Source organism: Gadus macrocephalus, chromosome 14 (assembly GCF_031168955.1).
Source record: "Gadus macrocephalus chromosome 14, ASM3116895v1".
NCBI lineage: Eukaryota > Metazoa > Chordata > Actinopteri > Gadiformes > Gadidae > Gadus > Gadus macrocephalus.
Genome location: NC_082395.1, coordinates 6,963,035 through 6,983,299, shown reverse-complemented (window position 1 = coordinate 6,983,299; position 20,265 = coordinate 6,963,035). Strand labels below are relative to the sequence as shown.

The window sequence follows — 20,265 nt, the reverse complement described above, 5'->3', positions numbered from 1 at the left end:
GTTGGCTGTGACCTGCACCAGTTGCTGTCAATATTTCTAGAACGGAATCAACCGAATATCAAGATACCCATCTTTGATATTGCTAGCGTTGTGTGGTAACGTAGGAAAACGGAAACTTGAGGAATCATTCACAGTCTACTTTCTACTTAGTCTGCTTATTTCCATATGAGAGTTTGTCATGACTATTTAAAGGATTTACCATACATGTAGGGTTACCTACTCTGGAATACAAAAACCTGGACCCAGGCAAAAATCTGCTCACCTGATTTAGTCACCTCCTGGTTCAACTGTGCCCTCTTGTATTGCTTGTTTGGTAACCAATCACTTTTTGGCACAACCATTTGGGGTCCAAAATTGAGGCGAGAGCCCCTAGGAACAAGAGGAGCCAAAAAGTCAGACTGCTGAATATGGAAACATCTCATGAACAATAAGGAAAGAAAACCTTTTGGACAATGTCAGACAGCATTTTAGTTATTTGGTCTGAATGCACCTGCAAGCAGCAAACATACAGATAATGGTAATTGCAAATTGAGAATCAATAGCCAATTCAAAGCTGAGACAGCGTTGAGATGCTGTTGGGCAGAAGTGCCCTTAAACATGAATGATACAATCTACCCAAAGAGTCCTTTTAGAAAAATGCATTGTGATAATTGTTAGAAAGTGACTACAGCTGAAGGACCAACATGCCTGTGTGCATTGTGCAGTAGACTGAGGTGAAGGCCCAGACGTACGTATTGTCAATACACAGTCCACAGCTGCTCGATATATATGTGTTTACACAGCCATTCCAGCGAGAGAGGGAATAACAAATAGGGCTTGCCTAGTGGCTACACATGGCCAGTCTCGGATCCAGGGAGAAAGGTAGAGAATAGCTTCATTCCAGAGTGCATAGACTGGAGTCATGGCACAGTAGCCAACTAACCAACCTGTTTAAATAGTAAGCACTGATCATTACAAATCAGTATTGACCCATAAACTTCTTTCACCCAGACTCCAATCCGGACAGCAGAGAGCGACATAGGCCCTGTCAAACGACAAAGCCTGTGCCTTAAGAGGCTTGCAATCTCTCTGCACATTGTACCGTGACAGATTTTAAATGGTTTGCACTGCTAAATGGTTTGCACACACATACACATTTGACAACAAGAACTCAAATGCACATGGTTAAATGCATGGTAAAGTCCACAGACACAACTTTAAACTTAAACATACCATTTACTTAGGGATAGGGTGAGAAGCTCAGCCATCCGTGAGGAACTCGGATTAGAGCCGCTGCTCCTTTACTTAGAAAGGAGTCAGCTGAGGTGGTTCGGGCATCTGGTAAGGATGCCCACTGGGCGCCTTCCTTGGGAGGTGTTTCAGGCACGTCCAGTGGGGAGGAGACCTCGGGGAAGACCCAGGACTAGGTGGAGAGATTATATCTCAACACTGGCCTGGGAACGCCTCGGGATCCCCCCGTCAGAGCTGGTCAATGTGGCCCGGGAAAGTCTGGGGCCCCCTGCTTGAGCTGCTCCCCCCGCGACCCGACCCCGGATAAGCGGATGACGATGAGGATGAGGATGAGGAGTATCCACTGTCTACAGTAGCCCGTTGTTTCAAAGAAAACCATTATTCGATTTTTTTGTTGTCAATGTTTTTCCACCCGGAGTACTAAATGAGCCAAACTGCCGTTGATTCACAATACTATTAAACTGTGCTAAGTGTGTGAGGATCAGGAACGACGGGTGCTCCAGGATACAGCGCATCACTTACCTTTTTGAATAAAAAAACGCCCCGCTGTAGGTTGCCCTTCAACAGGTGCCTTTTCCTCTGGGAATATTGGGGTACTACATGGTGAATCAGGCCACGGAACTGTGACACCGGCTTCCTACCATGAGTTGAAAACCGGTGCAGTACCATCGATCGCCTCTTGGCATAACCTGTACTGGTATTGTATTTCTAGCGGATTCCTCATGCAGTGGTGTTGAAGGCGGCAGTAGCTCAGGAGGTAGAGCGGGTTGGCTGGTAACCTGAAGGTTGCTGGTTCGATCCCCGGCTTCTCCTAGCTGAGTGTCGAGGTGTCCTTGACAAGATGCCTAACCCTGACTGATGTCGATGTGATGTCGAAGACAGACATCCTGTCTGTCTTCGACAGCTGCTGCTGGAACAGAGACTTCCAACTCTCCAGCAGTAGCGCCCCAAGGCCAGATATGCGCCCGGCGGGAAAAACTGATGATGATGATGATGATGGTGTGCGTCTGTTATCAGTGTGTCAGCCGTTGACCCCGGCCCCTTTTGCAGCATGAATAAAAGCATCCTGGAGTGCGTAACACACACAAGTATGCTTGGATCATGGGGCTTGCATCGGAGGTAACCGTGAGGCCTGTCGCTGCAAATAACCCAGAGGCATCTCATCTTTTTATCTCTAGCGAATAGGGGTTTGCGTCATTTATCCAGAGTGTTTTTATCTTGTTTTATCTTGTACCATTCTATATGTACCTGTTTGTTGTCCAGCTGCCTGAACTGGAGAATCTGTTTTCTTCTGTCCTTTTACTCCTAGACGGATGGACGTTAACCCTGTCACAAACTGGAATGCTCCCCTGGTGTGGGAAGGGACGTTTGACCCAGTGGTGATAGATTCCATTTACAAAAGAATGGATCCAAGAATTGCTGTAATAGTGTTCGCGGTTGGCAAGTATGCCCACTTATTCCTTCTATTATTGCTTACATGGCTAATAAACCTAGCCTATATAATAGTTTTGTTTTCGTCTCTAAAAAGCAAAATATGTGGCCTTTCTCACATTTGCCTGCTGACTACAGGATTGAATAAATTAATCCTTAACCTATACCCCACCACCCCAAAAACACACACACACACACACACACACACACACACACACACACACACACACACACACACACACACACACACACACACACACACACACACACACACACACACACACACACACAGACTGGTAGACAGCAGGCAGTTTGTGTATACAGTATGTGTGTTAATCATTAATTTAAGAATATTTTGGCATATTCTACTTAACAATATGAACAGAAAACGCCCATCACACTATAAGGCATCACAAAACTATCAAGGTCTAAATTATGTTATCCATCTTTCCTAGGTACACTCGTTTTTTGAAGGGCTTCCTTGAATCAGGAGAGAAGCACTTTATGGTTGACTTCAAACTCACCTATTACATCTTTACAGACCATGTGGATGAGGTTCCCAAAGTAAGTTCATGCAACATTCTACATCCATTGTTTGTTTTGGTTTTATTTTGAAATTGACCTCCCTGTCAGGCACCACAACTGTGACGAAATCTGGGTAGGTCTATACCTGTGACGCCGGCTTTCGTAGCACCAGCATTATCTCAGTCCCCGAAGAAGACAAGCATTACTGGCCTTAATGACTACAGGCCCGTCACACGACCTCTGGAGTCACCGTTGAAAGACTTTTCCTAGCCCATATCAAGAATAAAGACACTCAAACCTTCAGCCCTTGAGCACAGCAGGCCTCAGTGAGGATACTGCCAACAGAATGGAAGGGGCACGGCTGGTGTTGCTGTCAAAACAACCTGAAACTGGGATCACAGTGTATACATATTGAGCAGCCTGGCAGTGAGGGTTATCATGCAAAGCGTCACTGTGTTTAGGTACACACTAACTGGGTACACAAACCTTGATTATTAAGGTTAAAATGAGATGTTCTTTATGTTTCAGTGCACCAAGTGGTCGCCAAGTTGTTCCGTGTTCCTTATCGATTGCTTGGATCTTTTGTAGCTAATAAATTGTTAGTGATTTGTGATTTGGGTCATCCTGTGTGTTTCTCCTAGATTGACCAAGCTATGGGCCGGAAGATCACCATCCTCCCGGTTCCCAGTGCCACTCGTTGGCAAGACGTGGTGCTGGGTAGGATGAAGTACGCCACCATCGCCATCGACCAACAGGTACACCTGACGATACATTTACAGACTGGAAAAACATAAGAATCAAACAGGAAAGGATTTTCATTGAATTTGCACCTTTTTATCCCAAAAATTACGAACATGTTAAAGCAATAGTATTGGTGATAAGAATTAGAATGAGATGGGACATGAGATAGTCAGAGGCGACTTAGTGGAAGTTGAAAGGTTTTTGTTGCAAGTCCCTCCATTGTGTAAAAGATTCATGAAAATCCAAGCAAACCTGAGTGTATTTGACTGAGTGTATTTGACAAAAAATTTTGACTGAGAGCTCGGGTTACCCTCTTTGTATCCGCATTCCTTTGTTTCCCCAAAAACCAACGTTAGTCGTGTTTGAGCAACTGGATGGATTTCATTAAAGTCTTCATAATAGGTTACTCAGTGGAGGGAATTGCGACTAGGAGGTAGCAATACTCGAACATCCTAGTCGCTTTAGGGTAGAGATAGACCGATATGTTTTTTTCAGGGCCGATACCGATTATTAGTAGTCAAGGGGACCGATCACCGATATTTGGAGCCGATATTAATTTACAGAAAAAGGGAAAATATTGGGGTAAGATTTTTGAACTCCCACACTGAACTTCATTTAAATGCCTTTAAGCTTATGTTTAATAAACACAACAGCTTATCAGATTTGCAACATAACAAAATTTAAACAAATAAATGGCTCCCTAAAATTTTCCTGAACTGAAATGTTAATATTTTACAACTGAAAATTTAAATAAATAATGCCAGACAGTTTTCTCTCAGACAGACGGTGCTTTGCTGTCAGTTTCTCATGTTACTCGCACGCACGCAGGCTGGCACGCAGGCAGGCAGGCAGGCAGGCAGGCAGGCAGGCAGGCAGGCAGGCAGGCTTACTTTTATCACTGACCCTATCAATTTCCCTATTTCCCTATCAATATTATCAGGAACCTTGTTTCAAGTGATTAAAACGTTTAAAAACACTAAATAGCCTACAGCATCTTCACTTTAATAATCAGTGTTTATCATAGGAACAGACAGCTGCTGCTAACGTATTGGGTCTCACAGTAACGTTAGTAGTCGTGAGTTGTAGAGTTTTGCTACAGTCTGCTGAGCGTCTAGAGCCAGAGAAGGAGAAAGTAGACCGCTGGGCTAACGTTACACTAAAAGCTAATCAGCCTTCACCTTAAAGCCGGGTTCGAGGGGCTCCGTGGTTACACAGTTGGGTAGCGCATTACGCAGTTGTAGAAGTATAACCACCGCTTAAAGTGCTTCCCTGCTATAAAACTGGACTGAATTGAATTTATTAGGTTTTTACTCTCTCCCTCACACACAGACTTCTACTATCACAGACTATTTCCATATCGATATTATCAGCAACCTTGTTTCGAGTGATTAATGGACTGCGAGCGTCCCGAGCAGAGCTGCCGCTTATGTTGTGAGTTGTAGAGGACTGGGATGTTTATTACAATTTCGCGAGAGTCTGCTGCCTTAACTTACCTCGAAACCAAACCAGACAAAACCTTTTCACCTCTGTGGATCAGAGGTGAAAAAATGCTTCTTCTACAATATCTCTTTCCGCCATTATGTTCATCTAATGCAAACCTGCTCCTCTCTACACCAAGCCAGTAATTATTACTTATTTTTATTTTTATTATTATTACTTATTTTATCATTTAAACATAAACCAATGCTGAAGAGGAAAAGCAGGCAACGTTTCTTCCCTGCTCTAGTTCATTTTACACCTGTGTTGTTTTAATCCAATAGAACTGACCAGACAGCTGTTGTACAGAAATATATCTGACCTATTTACCCCACATAATATTAAATTAATTAATATTAGCATATTCAAGTATAACATAATTTAATGTTAAAGAATTTAACATATTTCTTACACAACTTGTACTCATTTCTTCTTCACTGTTATATACTGTGTTCTTAGATTCGTAATCAGTCCGATTATATCTTCATGATGGACATCGACAGCCTCTTCCACGGCCGAGTCGGAGCTGAATCTCTCAGTCGGATGTCGGCTGTTCTTCATCGAGGATACTACAAGGTTTTTACATAGATGTCCTGTTATTATTCAAGTGCCCTCTGGAACATTTGAATGCCTATTAGTATGTTGAGTTTAGTATCAGCCATCAGTTGATCGTTCCCTCTCCTTCCTAGGACGAAACAAGGGAAAAGTTCCCATATGAGCGCCGGCCTCAGTCTCAGGCTTACATCCCGAAGGATGAGGGAGACTACTATTACTCTGCGGCCGTCTGGGGCGGATACCTGGAGGACATGTATAAACTGGTCAGGTAGTTAACCTTTTACAGTGCTCCGGTTGGATATATATTTTAGTACAGCGTTGTTTTGCCAGTGCGACCTCGTTGCGAGGGTAAAAATGGTACATGATGATAATGCCATTCCTCATTGATGGAATGTTGATGAGATGTGAGAGGCAAGCTTTGTTTAGGGTTAACTCGTTCATTTAATAACGAGTGAGTTAGTTTTTCGATTTTATTTTAGGTCTACCTGTTGACAGCCTGGATGGGATGGGAGCCGATTGATAAGGGTTAGGAGAAAGTATGGAAAAGGAATAATATACGTGTGTGTGCGTGTGTGTGTGTGTGTGTGTGTGTGTGTGTGTGTGTGTGTGTGTGTGTGTGTGTGTGTGTGTGTGTGTGTGTGTGTGTGTGTGTGTGTGTGTATGTGTTTGTGTGTTTTAAGGTACTGTTATGAGCAGTCGGAGATCGATTCCAAGAACAATATTGAAGCTGTCTGGCAAGAAGAAAGCCATCTCAACAAGTAAAGTGTTAATAAAGCCTCATTTTCTGGTTAACTCATGTTATGTGATCTCATAACATTTAACAGACATGTTAGACCTGTTGATCTACAGCACATGTTCTTCTTGATGATCCGTATCATCTTTCTATTGTTCTCTGTTTACCCCCATCCAGCCACATTTTCTTGTTCAAGCAGTACACACTCGCCAAAATGCCTTAAAAAGCAAGGTGTAATGCACCCAAGTCGCATTCTTGATTGTATCAGTCGAAGCACATCAGGAAATGATCTAGACCGAATTCCCAGCATATCTAATGCAAGCATGAATTCACCTGACTCCCAAACATGCATTTAGGGGCACATAATGGGTTAGTCCAACAGTAATTTATCATAAGGAACATTGAAACCAATACAGCTAATGATTTTGCTATGGTCGGCAATCATCAGATGTTGTTTTTTCACTCGGCACCCAGCGAGAACGATCGGTCTCTCAAATATCCGTCAGGAGTCTGGAGACTCTTTCTGATGCCAGGTGTAAATTAAATCTGTTGTATGTGTTTTGGTCATTTATCAGATTGGCCAAAACCCCTTCATTCCGTTAATGTGTGAGGTCTTTGTCCATGCAGGTACCTCCTCCACCACAAGCCCACCAAGGTGTTGTCTCCAGAGTATCTGTGGTCAGACTATGATAAAAAACCTGAAGACATCAAGGTGGTCAGGATTTCTCAGCTGGTGAAGAATTACGCCGAGGTCAGGCCAAATGGTGGACACTAATTGAAGAAGAATGACTTATTGGAAGCCACTTCTTGACAGCAACGTTTTTTTATTTAATTTTAGAGCGGGATCATGGGAAGGTACAGGCAGTTATTTACCAAGCATGTATTCATTGAGACAATGGGTGTAAACTAAAAAAAAAACGTTTTTTGTCTATTATCATACAAACAAGGTTTTTTTCATTTGTAGATTATTGTATATTATAATTCAATGATACTGATATAAGTTAATAAATTACATCCAGCCTTTTCTGTCAGCCAAAGTCATCACTGCTAAAAGTCATCATTGCTAAAACAACAGAATTGTCTACTTCATATTATATATATATATATATATATGTATAAATGATTATTTTTTTCATTAAAGGGTATTTACATGGTTTTCATCTTGGTTGTTGCATATTCCGTCATTGACTTAATGGCAGTAGAAAAAAGTAGGGATGTCCCGATCCGATCCACGGCTTCAGTATCGGTCCGATATTGGCCCCTTACGCTGGATCGGATTTTTGAGGGGAGAAATAAATATGATCCGATCCGCACACTGTTTCACGTGACAACAACAATAGTCGCCAATTAGGCGAATGCGCATGGGCGCTACCTGTTGAACAGTCATGTCAGCAGTATGGCAGTAGTTCAACTGTAAGAAGAAACAGCTTGGCTGTTGCACGGCGCACCTCAGCTGTTGCCGTTCTCAGGCCTCAGCATACTTTATGGTTAGTTGTGGTTGGTTGTGGTCTTAGTAAAACAGCCTAGCCTCAGCGTTGGAGAAGTTGGAGTGATTGTGTACGTGCGTAAGAGAGAGAGAGCGTGCGAGAGAGACAGAGAGCGAATCTGCCGTGGTGATGTTTGGCTTGTTGTGGGCTGTCTGTCAGCATCCGGGGTGGTTGGACGAATGTGCTTTGTGCATGTGTTCAATGAGGTATCAGTCTCACCGTATTTGCTTTAGATGGATGGTTAAATAATGTCACACGATCGGTCATACTGCAGGCTCTCTTTTGCAAGTACACTGATTGCGTAAACTGCATGCACAACTTTGCCTCTCCTTGTTATAAAACAGCGTGCATCCCAACAACTTTAGCCAATGCAGCCTCCTATGTCAGTGTTGCTTTACGAATACAATATATCGGATTATCAAAAAATTTTAAGTGTGTGCGTGCGTGTGTGTTGTCATGTAGGTTATAAATATAGACTTATTGTCTTGGCTTACATCCATGAAATAATTTTATATAGGCCTACTGCATATTGAGAACCTTTAGATCGGTATTGCGCAACAATTGGGGGATGAGGACCCCCCCCCAAATATTGATAGTATTTCTCACACTTCCATCTCAATATATAGCCTAACATATATAAATATAGCTGCAAGCAGCAATGTGGGGGTCAAGCAGAATAGGACTCCATAAACTAATTTCGGTGGACAGACATAATCGGTTAATTGGCTACATGACTGTCTCAGTAATTTAATTTACAACGAAAGCTATTGGCAAATGGTTATCACAATGAAAATACATTGAAGTTGCTTTCTAAGGGCCGGAATAGACTGCTAACAACGCCCCCCTAGAGGTAAAATGTCCACAAATTATTTGGGCATCATCAGGATAGGGTCATAAGACTTATGAGCCAAGTTGGTTTGGATACAAGGCCTTGCAGAGATAGGAGATCACTTCCTGTTTGACGAGTTTTTGAGTCCCCAGGATGATGTCTATGTTGCAAATCATATGTTGACATGCCGCCATCATTAGATCAGAATCAGTTTGCTTACCGGAAGAACAGGTCAACAGAGGATGCCATTGCCATTGTGTTACACACTCTACTAGAACACTTTGAGCACAGTAACACATATGGGCGACTCGTTTTTGTTGACTATAGTTCAGCTTTCAACACTATCCTGCCTAACAAACTACACAGCAAACTACACAAACTGAACACCACTTTATGCAATTGGATTTTGGACTTTCTAACACCCCGCACACAACATGTCAGGATTGGCAAGCATGTCTCCCCCACCCTGCCCATGAACACCGGGGCCCCCCAGGGTTGCGTGCTCAGCCCACTTCTCTACACACTTTTCACTCACGACTGCTGCTCCTCTTCTCCATCTAACCTCATAGTGAAATTTGCTGACGACTCAACAGTACTTGGCCTCATCAAAGGAAATGATGAGACCTCATACAGGAGGGAGGCCGAGAGACTGGTAGAGTGGTGCGGTGATCACAACCTGGTTCTCAATACCACCAAGACCAAGGAAGTGATCATCGATTTCCGCAGGGCGAGACACCTCAGCCACTCTCCACTCCTAATCGGAGGGGAGGAGGGAGAGAGGGTGTCCAACTTCAAGTTTCTGGGTGTGACTGTGGCCGACGATCTGTCTTGGAGGACCAACATCACCTCTGCCGTGGGTAAGGCACAACAACGCCTCTTCTACCTTCGGAAACTAAAAAGAGCTAAACTTCCACAGGGACTGATGGTCAACTTCTATCACTGCGCAGTAGAGAGCGTACTCACCTACGGACTACTGGTGTGGTTCTCCAGCTGCACCAGGGCCGAAAAGGAGGCCCTCCACAGAGTGGTCAAGGCTGCGGGGAGGATCATTGGGAAGAGCCTACCAGAGATCTCCACAGTCTTCACCTCCCGCTGCCTACGCCGGGTGAACAACATCCTAAAGGACCAGGTCCACCCAGCGCACCATCTCTTCCAGCGACTGCCCTCCGGACGGAGATACCGTTCCATCCACTCCAGGTCCAGCAGACTGACCAATAGCCTCTATCCAAAGGCTGTCAGACTGCTGAACGAACAACCTGCCCCCCGCACCCCACCTCCAAGCCCCCACCCCACCCCCAAGCCCTCAGTCATATAACTCCCACTATAACTCCCACTCAATAACTGAACTGGACTGCATTGCTGCACTGTACACTATTTTCCATCTATTGCAGGACTGCAGCCCCCCCCCCCCCCCTCTCACTCTCACACATCACAACTATGGACTGGACTTGCTGCATTCTCATTCATGTTATTATTGTTATTTATTTATTTATTTACAATTACTTATCTATTTATCTTTTTATTTATTATTTATTTATTAATATATTTATATTTATATACTATGCCAGTGGTGATGCTCTAAACTTAATTTCATTGATTAACTCTGTTGAACAAGGACAATAAAGAAATCTAACATAATCTAACATGTACCAAGTTTTGTTTTGATATGTTAAAGAGCTGCTGCGAATAGGCTTACTTCCTGTTTGGCGGCTTTGCCGACAAGTTTGATTGGATGTCACGGCCAAATGGTTTTGAATTTGAAACAGCTGTTTAACAAATTTGCTCAGCTTGGTCTGAAGATCATACATGGCAAGTTTCATGAAGATTGGACAGAATTTGTGGCCTTTGGATATGTACTATTGATTTTGACAACTTTCAACATGGCGGCAAAATTCTGATGTTTCCATGAGAAATAATTTTAGTAGCTTTATAAAGAGGTCTGACAGTAACGCCAGACATTGAAAATAAGTTTGAAATATACTCATGTGAAGAGGGAGGAGTTAAAACACATCTTCATTAATTACAGAGCCTACTAGCCTACTACATCTTCATTAATTACAGAGCCTACTAGAGATCAAAGGTCACCAAATTAATTAATGACATAATGATGTCATGGGTCTATGTACCAAGTTTGGTTATGATACGTCAACGGGCTGCTGAGAAAGGCATGAAACTTCCTGTTTCATGCCTTCGCTGTCTAATTTGATTGGCTGTTGCGGATGTTTCCGTGAGAAATAATTTACTAGCTATATGGTGAGGTCTGAAAGTATTACCAGACATTGAACATTTGTTATTAATTAGACATTGAAATATACTAATGTGAAGAGAGAGGAGTTAAAACACATCTTCATTAATTACAGCGCCCCCTAGAGGCCAAAAGTCACCATTGAATTGAATGAGAGTCTCTATTCGATAATGAAGACCATCTGTGCCAAGTTTCAAGATGATTGGAAAAAAAAATCTGATAGGAGATGTATTTTGAAAATAATATAAACCAAGATGGTGGAAAATCCATCATAGCTCAAAATGACGACATTGGGAGTGTAGCATCCCCACAGATGAATGGTCCAGACTTAAACTGATAGTTTTCTTGTTTTATTGAAATCCTTCCGTAGAGAGCTATAGGCAGAGCACAAATACAATGCATTAACTACCTAGCTAGTGTAATGTATTAACTTTCTAGCCAGTGTAATGTATTAACTTAAAGGTCCCATGACATGAAAATCTCAATTTATGAGGTTTTCTAACATAAATATGAGTTCCCCTAGCCTGCCTATGGTCCCCCAGTGGCTAAAACTTGCGTTTGGTGTAAAACGAGCACTAGCTGTTCTGCTCGCCTTTGAAAAAACGGAGGCTCAAGCGCGCTGATTTGGAAATCTGTGCTCATGACGTCATGAGGAATCTCAGCTCCTCCCCTTACTCTGCCTGGCCCGCCCAGAGACGTTGGCCCGCCAATGAGACTCGACCGTGCGAGCGCCACATGTGTGTGTGTGAATACACACACTGTAACGCAAGTGTTTCTTGTCGGTTCTTTGACGTGTCTTGTATTTCCACAACGAGACTGTCGTGGGGGTTATCTAAGCCATGGTTGAGAAGGAATTGGGGGAAAGGAACTTTGGCTTTGACTCCCTCAAGAACATGAACCACGACAAGGAGGAGAAAGGGATCTTTGCCGGGCAGCGCTTATGCACCTCCGCCTCCGGCGGTGGTCCTTCAGCGGGGCTCAAGCGGGAGACATTCGCCGCCAACAATCCCTTTCTCCTCCATGTCGTGGTTCATGTTCTTGAGGGAGTCAAAGCCAAAGTTCCTTCCCCCCAATTCATTCCCAACCTTGGCTGAGATAACCCCCAATACGAGTCTCGTTGTAGAAATACCAGATACGAGAGTCCGACGTGTTATGTGCCATCACACCAACAGCAGAACGGTTATCCAAATAACAAGGAAGTGTACAACACTTGCGTTACAGTCCTGGAGCTCTATATCTAAATAATATCATATACATAGATATCTATATCATATAACATATTGTGTGCGCCTCCAGACGATATTATGAATCACAAACGACTTTGTCGGGTTCCGCGACGTCTCTGGTTCTTCCACTTTCATATCAACCTGAAGTCGACTGAACCGCGCGCTGCCTGCTGCCGGCTGCCCGCTGCCGGGCGATGGTGCCTCGCGGCAACCGGCGGCATGTCGCAGTTCATGTACTTCAGCGAGTCAAATCAAAGTTCCTTTCCCCCAATTTCTTCTCAACCACATGGCTCAGATAACCCCCACGACAGTCTCGTTGTGGAAATACAAGACACGTCAAAGAACCGACAAGAAACACTTGCGTTACAGTGTGTGTATTCACATTGATGTGGACGTTGAAGAACCAGGAACGTCGGAGAACCCAACGCGGTCGTTTGAGATTCATAATATCGGCTCACACAGCTTTTGGCCGTGATAATATATATTATATGATATAGATATCTGTGTAGGCTATATGATAATATTTAGATATAGAGCTCCAGGACTCCCGTGTGTTCTAGAATATTTACAGAACACGGCTAAAGGCTGTGTGCGGCTCGCCATTGCGATACATCCACTGTAAACAGAGCGCATGGTGGCTGCAAGCTGCTCAGGGCCACACCCCCACCCTCCTCCTTGACACGCCCACCGAAACAGCGCATTTGGGGGAAGCTCAATGTGCGACTGGCTCGGAGTGGCTGTAACTCTGTACCACGGCTGAATTTAGGGAACGTCTTTGAATACTGTGTTAGTTGCCCACTAATACCTATATTAAAGAATACATAAAATAGCATGTCATGGGACCTTTAACATAACATTTGGTACAATTACGTGGTATATGAACGCAAGTGAGAAATGTCTTATTACAGTACAAAATCATTTCAAATAACATTAACACGTGTTAACCGTATATTATCACATGAACACTGACCTTGTGCCTCTTCGGCGGGTGCTAAATCAATTCAATATTTAACCTTAACTATATCGCTATCCTTCTTTCGCTGTTTACGTTTCCATACAGCACATTATATCAAAATAAAAGTCCTTCCAACAAGGCAGTATATAAGTCAATATTAAAAAAATACAAAATACCAAAAAAATAATAATAATAATTATAGCTTGTGACTACTCAATAGTGCTGTGTATTCTTTAGAACAAATTTAGAAATTGGGTCCTTTACAGGGAGCGTTGAGTTCGGCTTGGCCAAAGGATTCCAATGATACCTTGTTGTTTGTGAATAGTTTGTGTGTCTTGGGTTTGATACAACAGAGATGTTTGACCTATTGGTGTACAGCACATGTTTTTCTTGATAAGCAGTACCTATGAACATCCTGTAATGTAGGGCGCAGCTCAGTTACGGCTCGCGTTTCCACCGCAGAGAGTACCCTTTATGGTTGGGCGAGGTTGAAGCCGGAGGGTCGATAACCGCGGCAGTTAAGTAAGCATCGTAACCTCATAGCGGCCCAACACAGTGTAGCCTGCTAATAAATACAATGAAAAAGAATAACGCCACACAATAAACAAAGCGCAACAATGTAGGACGTCCAAGAAGGATGGCAAACTTTTGCGCGACATTTTATTCAATAAACAAAGCTTTCACCGTTGTCTAGAAATACCTTGCGGGTACGGTGATTGTTTGTTATTATCCCCCTGGTCGCACGTAAGTGGCAATTCTGTTGACCAATCAACGGACGGTGGGTGCAGCTCGAACTTGTTGGACCCTTTCAGACAGGGATGGACTGGCCCAAAAATTTGGCCCGGGACTTTGGGATGGAGAGGCCTTTTATGAGACCGCATTTTATTTGCCCCGGTGTAAAATAATAAAAATGAGTCCTTATCCGTGTATATGTGCATTGCAACTGCATGTCAATGTTGGGATGTGCATGTGTTTAGAATATTGTGAAGATCACTGGGAAATATTTTATAAGCAATCTTGTCCATGTACAAAATATTAGAAATTGCATGTGCCTAGAAAGGTAAATCAAGGCTGAAAATGATCTAAATAGTGCAAGATATAATTATTTTAGTGGAAAAAAATTGTCATTGACACATACACAGGGTTTGGGAGATGGGGGCGGGCCGGGGTTTGTTGTCCGTTGCTGTGGTTACCGGTGTTGAAGTGTTCCAATGGTTTATTAGCGGTGGTATCTAATAAATCGCTCTCTAATCAATACTTCATTCACTGCCTCTTCCGTGGGCATTACAATATTATGAATAGTTCTCTGACGTCTCTGGTACTTCCATAATTAGTTTAAGTCATTATTATATTGCCAAACATGCTCGCTAGTGGCGTGCACCTGTCATAGCTATGTTGCTGTGTCCTGTTCCCGCCTCACCAATGGACTCGCTGACAGGGGCGTCGCCGTCAACCTTGGCTTTTCCACGGAAATGGTCGGTTAATTTAGCACATTTGGCTGCGTCTTGCTCTAACATTTTTTTCCTTTTCAACCTCAACTTCTGAGTGCCACCCAATTATTTTTTCTCTCCACCACCTTTTTGACATTTTCGTATTTCGGTGTAACTTCAGTGAGATCAACGAGAAGTAAGTGACCCGGCCGTGTGTCAGGCTGAGCCAATCAGAAATGACAGACCGCGGAGCAGTCCAAGTTGGGAGGGGCCGTTCGGCCGCTCGCTTTGGCCGCTCGCTTTGCCCCCATACACTGTGGGGGTGCTCCCCCCTCTAAATTGACAGTAATACATCGGCCCCGTTTCACCGTCAGGCAAGAGCTCCGTTTCGCGCTGTAAGCAAATATCCGGCCGCAGGCCGTCCCAAATCACGGCTTACTTAACTTTTTCATTTTTTTTTTACATCTTTTACAACAAAAAATATAATATAAATATGTAATAAAATAAAAATAAAAAAATTTAAAAAAAAAATCTAAAAGAATTACGGCCGGCCGGCTCGGCCTGAAATCGACCGGCCGTTCGGGAAATCTCCCGAACCTCCCGATGGCCAGTCCGCCCCTGCTTTCAGACCGCTTGGTAGGCCTACCCCAACAGAGGAGTACTGAGAGGTAAGTAGGCCTACGGCTAATCATTACTAAGTCCGGACCCAGCCGACTTTTGGAAGTGGAAAAAGATAGAAACATTTGGTGACACGAGTAGACGGTTTTCACAGCACCCACTTTGGAAAGCCTGCACTGGAAAGCACGTTGTAGCGGATAGGGTGTTTTTCTCACTTGGAATGGCCTCTTAAGAGGTCCCTTCCTGTTGTTTTCTAAGTTTGAAGGCCATCTAAGACGGCCATGCACATGCCCGTAGCCAGCTAAAAAGCAGGCTAAAAGCAAGTTCTTATGACTTTGTTGTCTTAACTTTGAACATCAATTAGAATATGTTGAATAATATATCACAGCCATTTGTAATCAAACTTGACCTTCAAAACATCAAGGTCAAATATATTGTGGCGAGCAGCGCGGGAAGGACGAGACAGGAGCCCAGGTTAAGCATGCAACTCTCGCGCCCCTTACACCGCAAGACTCCGAGAGTTGCCATTATTGAACACATCTGACACACCAAAACACACTCAACATAAATAAATAACATAAACGACTCGGTGATGGGAATAGTAACACACAGTAACATAAACCCACCCGTAGAGACAAGCCCCACACAATGTCTCTGCCCCAAAGGACATAGGAGGGCGCCAGAGGTCCAACTTGCGATTGCCCCCCCCCCCCCCCCCCCCCCCCCCCCCCAGGATCCCTTGCGGCACCCTGAACACAGCGAACACACCCGCGGTCGCCACAATATTGTTGTACTTAAAAACGCCTAATAAAATAAGAATTAAATAGACATAACATAACACAGGCAAATTAAATAAAGTTTTAATTTATCAGACATTTTTCTTGATTTGTTCCGAGCCCAGCCCTCAGTCCCTTTACCAGAATCTTGTACTTCATTTCATTTCTACAGAGTCTGGACCTACTCAATTGACAAACGTTAAAGGGTAATTCCGGTGTAAAATGGATTTGGGATATGTTTAGTATTTGACGCTTTCCTCAGTTGGCTGTTTTTAGCCGATTCTATCAAAACGCTATAAACTTGGAACGATGGGGGCACTGGTTATGGTAAAAACTAAATCGCTATTTTGAACCACTTAAAAGGCTAAAAGTAACCCGACACTTCTTTGGTAGTATAATAAGGGTCTTAAGTTAAGACCCTTATACTAGCCTACCAAAGAAGTGTCGGGTTACTTTTGCCCCATTCAGTGAATGGAGTTAACCGATTCTTCTTTTATATACTGTATAACCCAAGTATAGGCAACAATAATTTGTACATTCGATTATTATTCATTGATTAGAAAACAAAAGGAGGTCGTTAATACTTGGGAATAACATGGGAAAAGACAGCGTTTACAGGAAGTGCGTCATTATTGCGCATCTAGGACCCGTGTTCCAATACTTCCGTACTGTCCGTACTTACTAGCCAAAATTTGAGTACGCAGTACGTTCCAATTCAGATCCGGCGAAAAGAAGTATACTTCAAGGACCCGGATGCCGTACTCAAAACGGGCTAATCGTGAAGTGTGGATCGAAGGACACTCCCCGTACTCAACGGCAGCCATCTTAGCTACGTAGCGGAAGAGGCGGAGCCAGGCTGAGCCAAAGTCGGCACATTTTCCACATAGCCTGCATTAATAGAGTCATTTGTAGTTTTTATAGCTTTTTATAGCTGCTAGGCGTAAAGAGTTCACCGTTCAAAGCGGGATGTTTATTGCGAGGGAGGAGCCACGGCGGCAGTCGTGATCGTAATTTCCGGTTAGTGCACCACGGAGTACTCGATTTGGAACAGCACTCACTCGCACTCACATCACACTCATGGAAGTACGGGTATTGGAACACGGCCGAGTCGATCTGGCAGCCGACTGACACCCATAGGTGTAACGTTTCTCAATTCCAAGTACGAGAACTACGGACTCGCGGACTTGGAAGTTCGTACTTGGCAAGTCCGGACTTCAAATAAACACTAACGAGGACGGGAGTATACCATGGACATATTAAAGGATGGACCACAGACCGAAAATGGCCGCCCATTCATTCCTATGGAAACTGCTCAGTGGCGCAGGGCATCATACAGGAGCGATTTGCTTCCGCGTTATGTGGCCAAGACACGTGACCTAGTCCGTGACGTACCGGATGCAGAAATATAGAACTGATACCGTAATGCACCGCTTCTTTGTCTTTGGATCTTTTGAATAAATGGATCAATACATGATGAATCACAATGATCGCAAGCAGAGGACCGTGAGAGTTATTGAGCAGCAGATGAACCAGTCCAAAAAACGGAGCACTGAACTAGGCCCTCTCGGATGCCATTTGCTTCACTACGACTCCTTTCAGCTGCACACCCCTCTTCCCCAGCGAGATAACGGCTAATAAAACGCTTGAGGTGGCGTTAAGGAAAGAAAAAACTTACATTTTTTTAGGACATGGCATGAAGGTAATTATGAGCCTTTGATTGATATCCAGACATTTTTTGCGGAGACACAATCCTGTTCCCCACTTGTATTGGAGTGGACGGCGATATCTACTTCTGGGCCACATGAAATGACGGACCTCCGTCCACAGCCAGCTTAAACAGCTGCAATACCAGGCTTGGCCTCTGAGCACTGGTGGATTGCGGAAGTATGCGCCTATCCTGGGGGCCTGGAGTATACGCACCTGCAATTGGAACAGCAGCGGACTCAATGACGTCACCAGCTCAGCTCGTCTGTTAACTGTGCTACGACCTCATGTAGGCATATAGTTACTGAACAATACAAACAAATTATATAAAACAAAACACCAGCCCTTTAGTTTTAAAATAGTATGTTAATATTTTGAATGAATATAAATGAAAAGCTAATCTGACACCCACACCGGCGCTCGGCATAGGCGACCAATGTGGGGGTGCCCTCTGGTGGTGCCCTTAAGTAATTAATTAATTAATTAATTAATTAATTAAGAAATACGAAACAAACAGAAGGGAGGGGGCGCACCGAAACCGTCACCGTAGCACGCAGGACGCCCCCCCCCCCCCCCCCCCACCTCTGGGCTAAAGCCCGGATGTTTTCAGAGAGAGGCTAAAGAGGACAACAAAGGACCTGGCAGAGGAGGCTGAGAAAGGGAGCTTTTGGCTCTGGCTGAGGAGGAAGGATAGGTGTTGGGGAAAGAACACCTAACCCCAGACAACAGCAGCAGGGGAGAACAACTATCAGCTGCAGGGGGTGACAGGGAGACGTCCCTGTCACTGCTCCGCCACCAGGAGACGTTCCAGAATTAAAGGAGCGAAATGTTGGTGAATGGTGGTTTCTGGCTGATGACCCTGCAGCTGACCCATGGGCACCGGAGGAGGTGCGACAGGCAGCAATGCCCAGCAGGCGATAACATCTTCCTGTACATTTACTGAGTGAACGGGAATATCTACTTCTAGGACTCCATGAATCGAGGGACCCGTCCACAGCCCGCTAAAATACCTGCAATACCAGGCTTGGCCGCTGAGCACAGCTGGGGGCCTGATTGGCTCCCGTAAAAAATTATCGAAACTAGAAAGAAATGTATTGCTCTTCTCCAGACCCTTCTGCAGGGCGAACTCCAATCACCGGCAGAATAGGCGGGGCTACCCAGTCTACCAACAAAGTGGTTCGACCTCAAAGATTCAATTGAGTACGCTAGTGACACCTAGTGGTGAAAGAAATTATGATGAAAGAAAATGAGTTTCAGTCAACCCAACCCAACATGTGATGATTGCTTCATGTGCTGATACATCATCAAATAATTTGAGATTTAATGTAATTTCAGTGAGACATGTGTGTTTATGAGTGTGCCGCTCATAAATATCTCTCGAGCTCATTGTAAAAAATAAATAATTAGGCAAAGATTTTATAGTCATCCCTGGCAAAAAGAGAATGTCTTAACTATAGTAATAATTGTAATAATAATACTCGGAAGTGGTTGATAGATTAAAGTGGTATCACAAGGCATGATGACTGAGAATGAATGTGATTAATTAAATAGCCATTAAAGTGATTTTGGAACTGGGTAAATGATGTGCCAACTGTGAAACCATTTCGCGGAACAGTAGCTCGAGATGAAGCCTCGAACGTCACACGCGTATTATTCCGTTTACCTTTCTAGTTTGCTTCACTCTTATTTGTTAGCCCAAGACTCTGTGTGGCCGTTCTAACGATAACTGTTTAGACTCTTCACACCCAGGCAGTCTTCTCTGAATTAACAGTATAGGGCTATGCTTTATGTATCCCAATGAACTTTAAATCTCTGAGTGAAACTGCCTTGTGTCACGTTGATCCCCGCGCCCGCTGCTTTTACCCAGACACTCATGTGTCTCATGTGACCCAGAGAGCTCACATGAGACCACATATAGAGAAAACGCACACTAATCGTTCCATCCATTGGTTTGCTTGACATGTATTTATTCTTATAGCTCTGCAGATGCAATACGGTAGCAGGGATGTAAATAACGTTTCACAGGCTTTTAGAAAATTGATTTGGTAAACTTTAAAATAGTCACCATCACAGACGTCGCAGATAATCGAGCGAGCCAGTAGGCTATAGTTGTTTTTGTATTTTTGTCGTAGTTCCTTGTTTAATATTACATTTTATTCACCAGTTCCACCATTAACCGCAATACAATATTTTCGACCCCTGCTGATCTATCTTTGCTTAAGAGTACAGCGAGCAGGGGGCAGGTGTTGAAATCCATGGCAACCACGACTCCCCCAAAAGCCACCAATGAGAGCTTTTGTTTTC

General features: G+C 43.8%; 1 protein-coding gene across 3 annotated transcripts in view; it reads left to right on the top strand.

Moving 5' to 3' along the window:
• The window catches only part of LOC132472006 (globoside alpha-1,3-N-acetylgalactosaminyltransferase 1-like), a 32,651-nt gene extending 24,800 nt beyond the window's left edge, over positions 1 to 7,851 (top strand). For 2 of the 3 annotated variants that reach the window (XM_060071398.1, XM_060071399.1), the window contains 7 exons: positions 2,540 to 2,674; positions 3,117 to 3,225; positions 3,828 to 3,941; positions 5,863 to 5,979; positions 6,093 to 6,226; positions 6,639 to 6,716; positions 7,319 to 7,851. In XM_060071398.1, coding sequence (XP_059927381.1) covers positions 2,540 to 2,674; positions 3,117 to 3,225; positions 3,828 to 3,941; positions 5,863 to 5,979; positions 6,093 to 6,226; positions 6,639 to 6,716; positions 7,319 to 7,466 — 835 coding nt within the window. In that variant the 3' untranslated portion in view covers positions 7,467 to 7,851. Of the gene's footprint in view, positions 1 to 1,977; positions 2,350 to 2,539; positions 2,675 to 3,116; positions 3,226 to 3,827; positions 3,942 to 5,862; positions 5,980 to 6,092; positions 6,227 to 6,638; positions 6,717 to 7,318 lie in introns of those variants that run through there. The other variant, XM_060071400.1, reaches the window with a different exon arrangement.
• Positions 7,852 to 20,265: the final 12,414 nt, after the last annotated feature.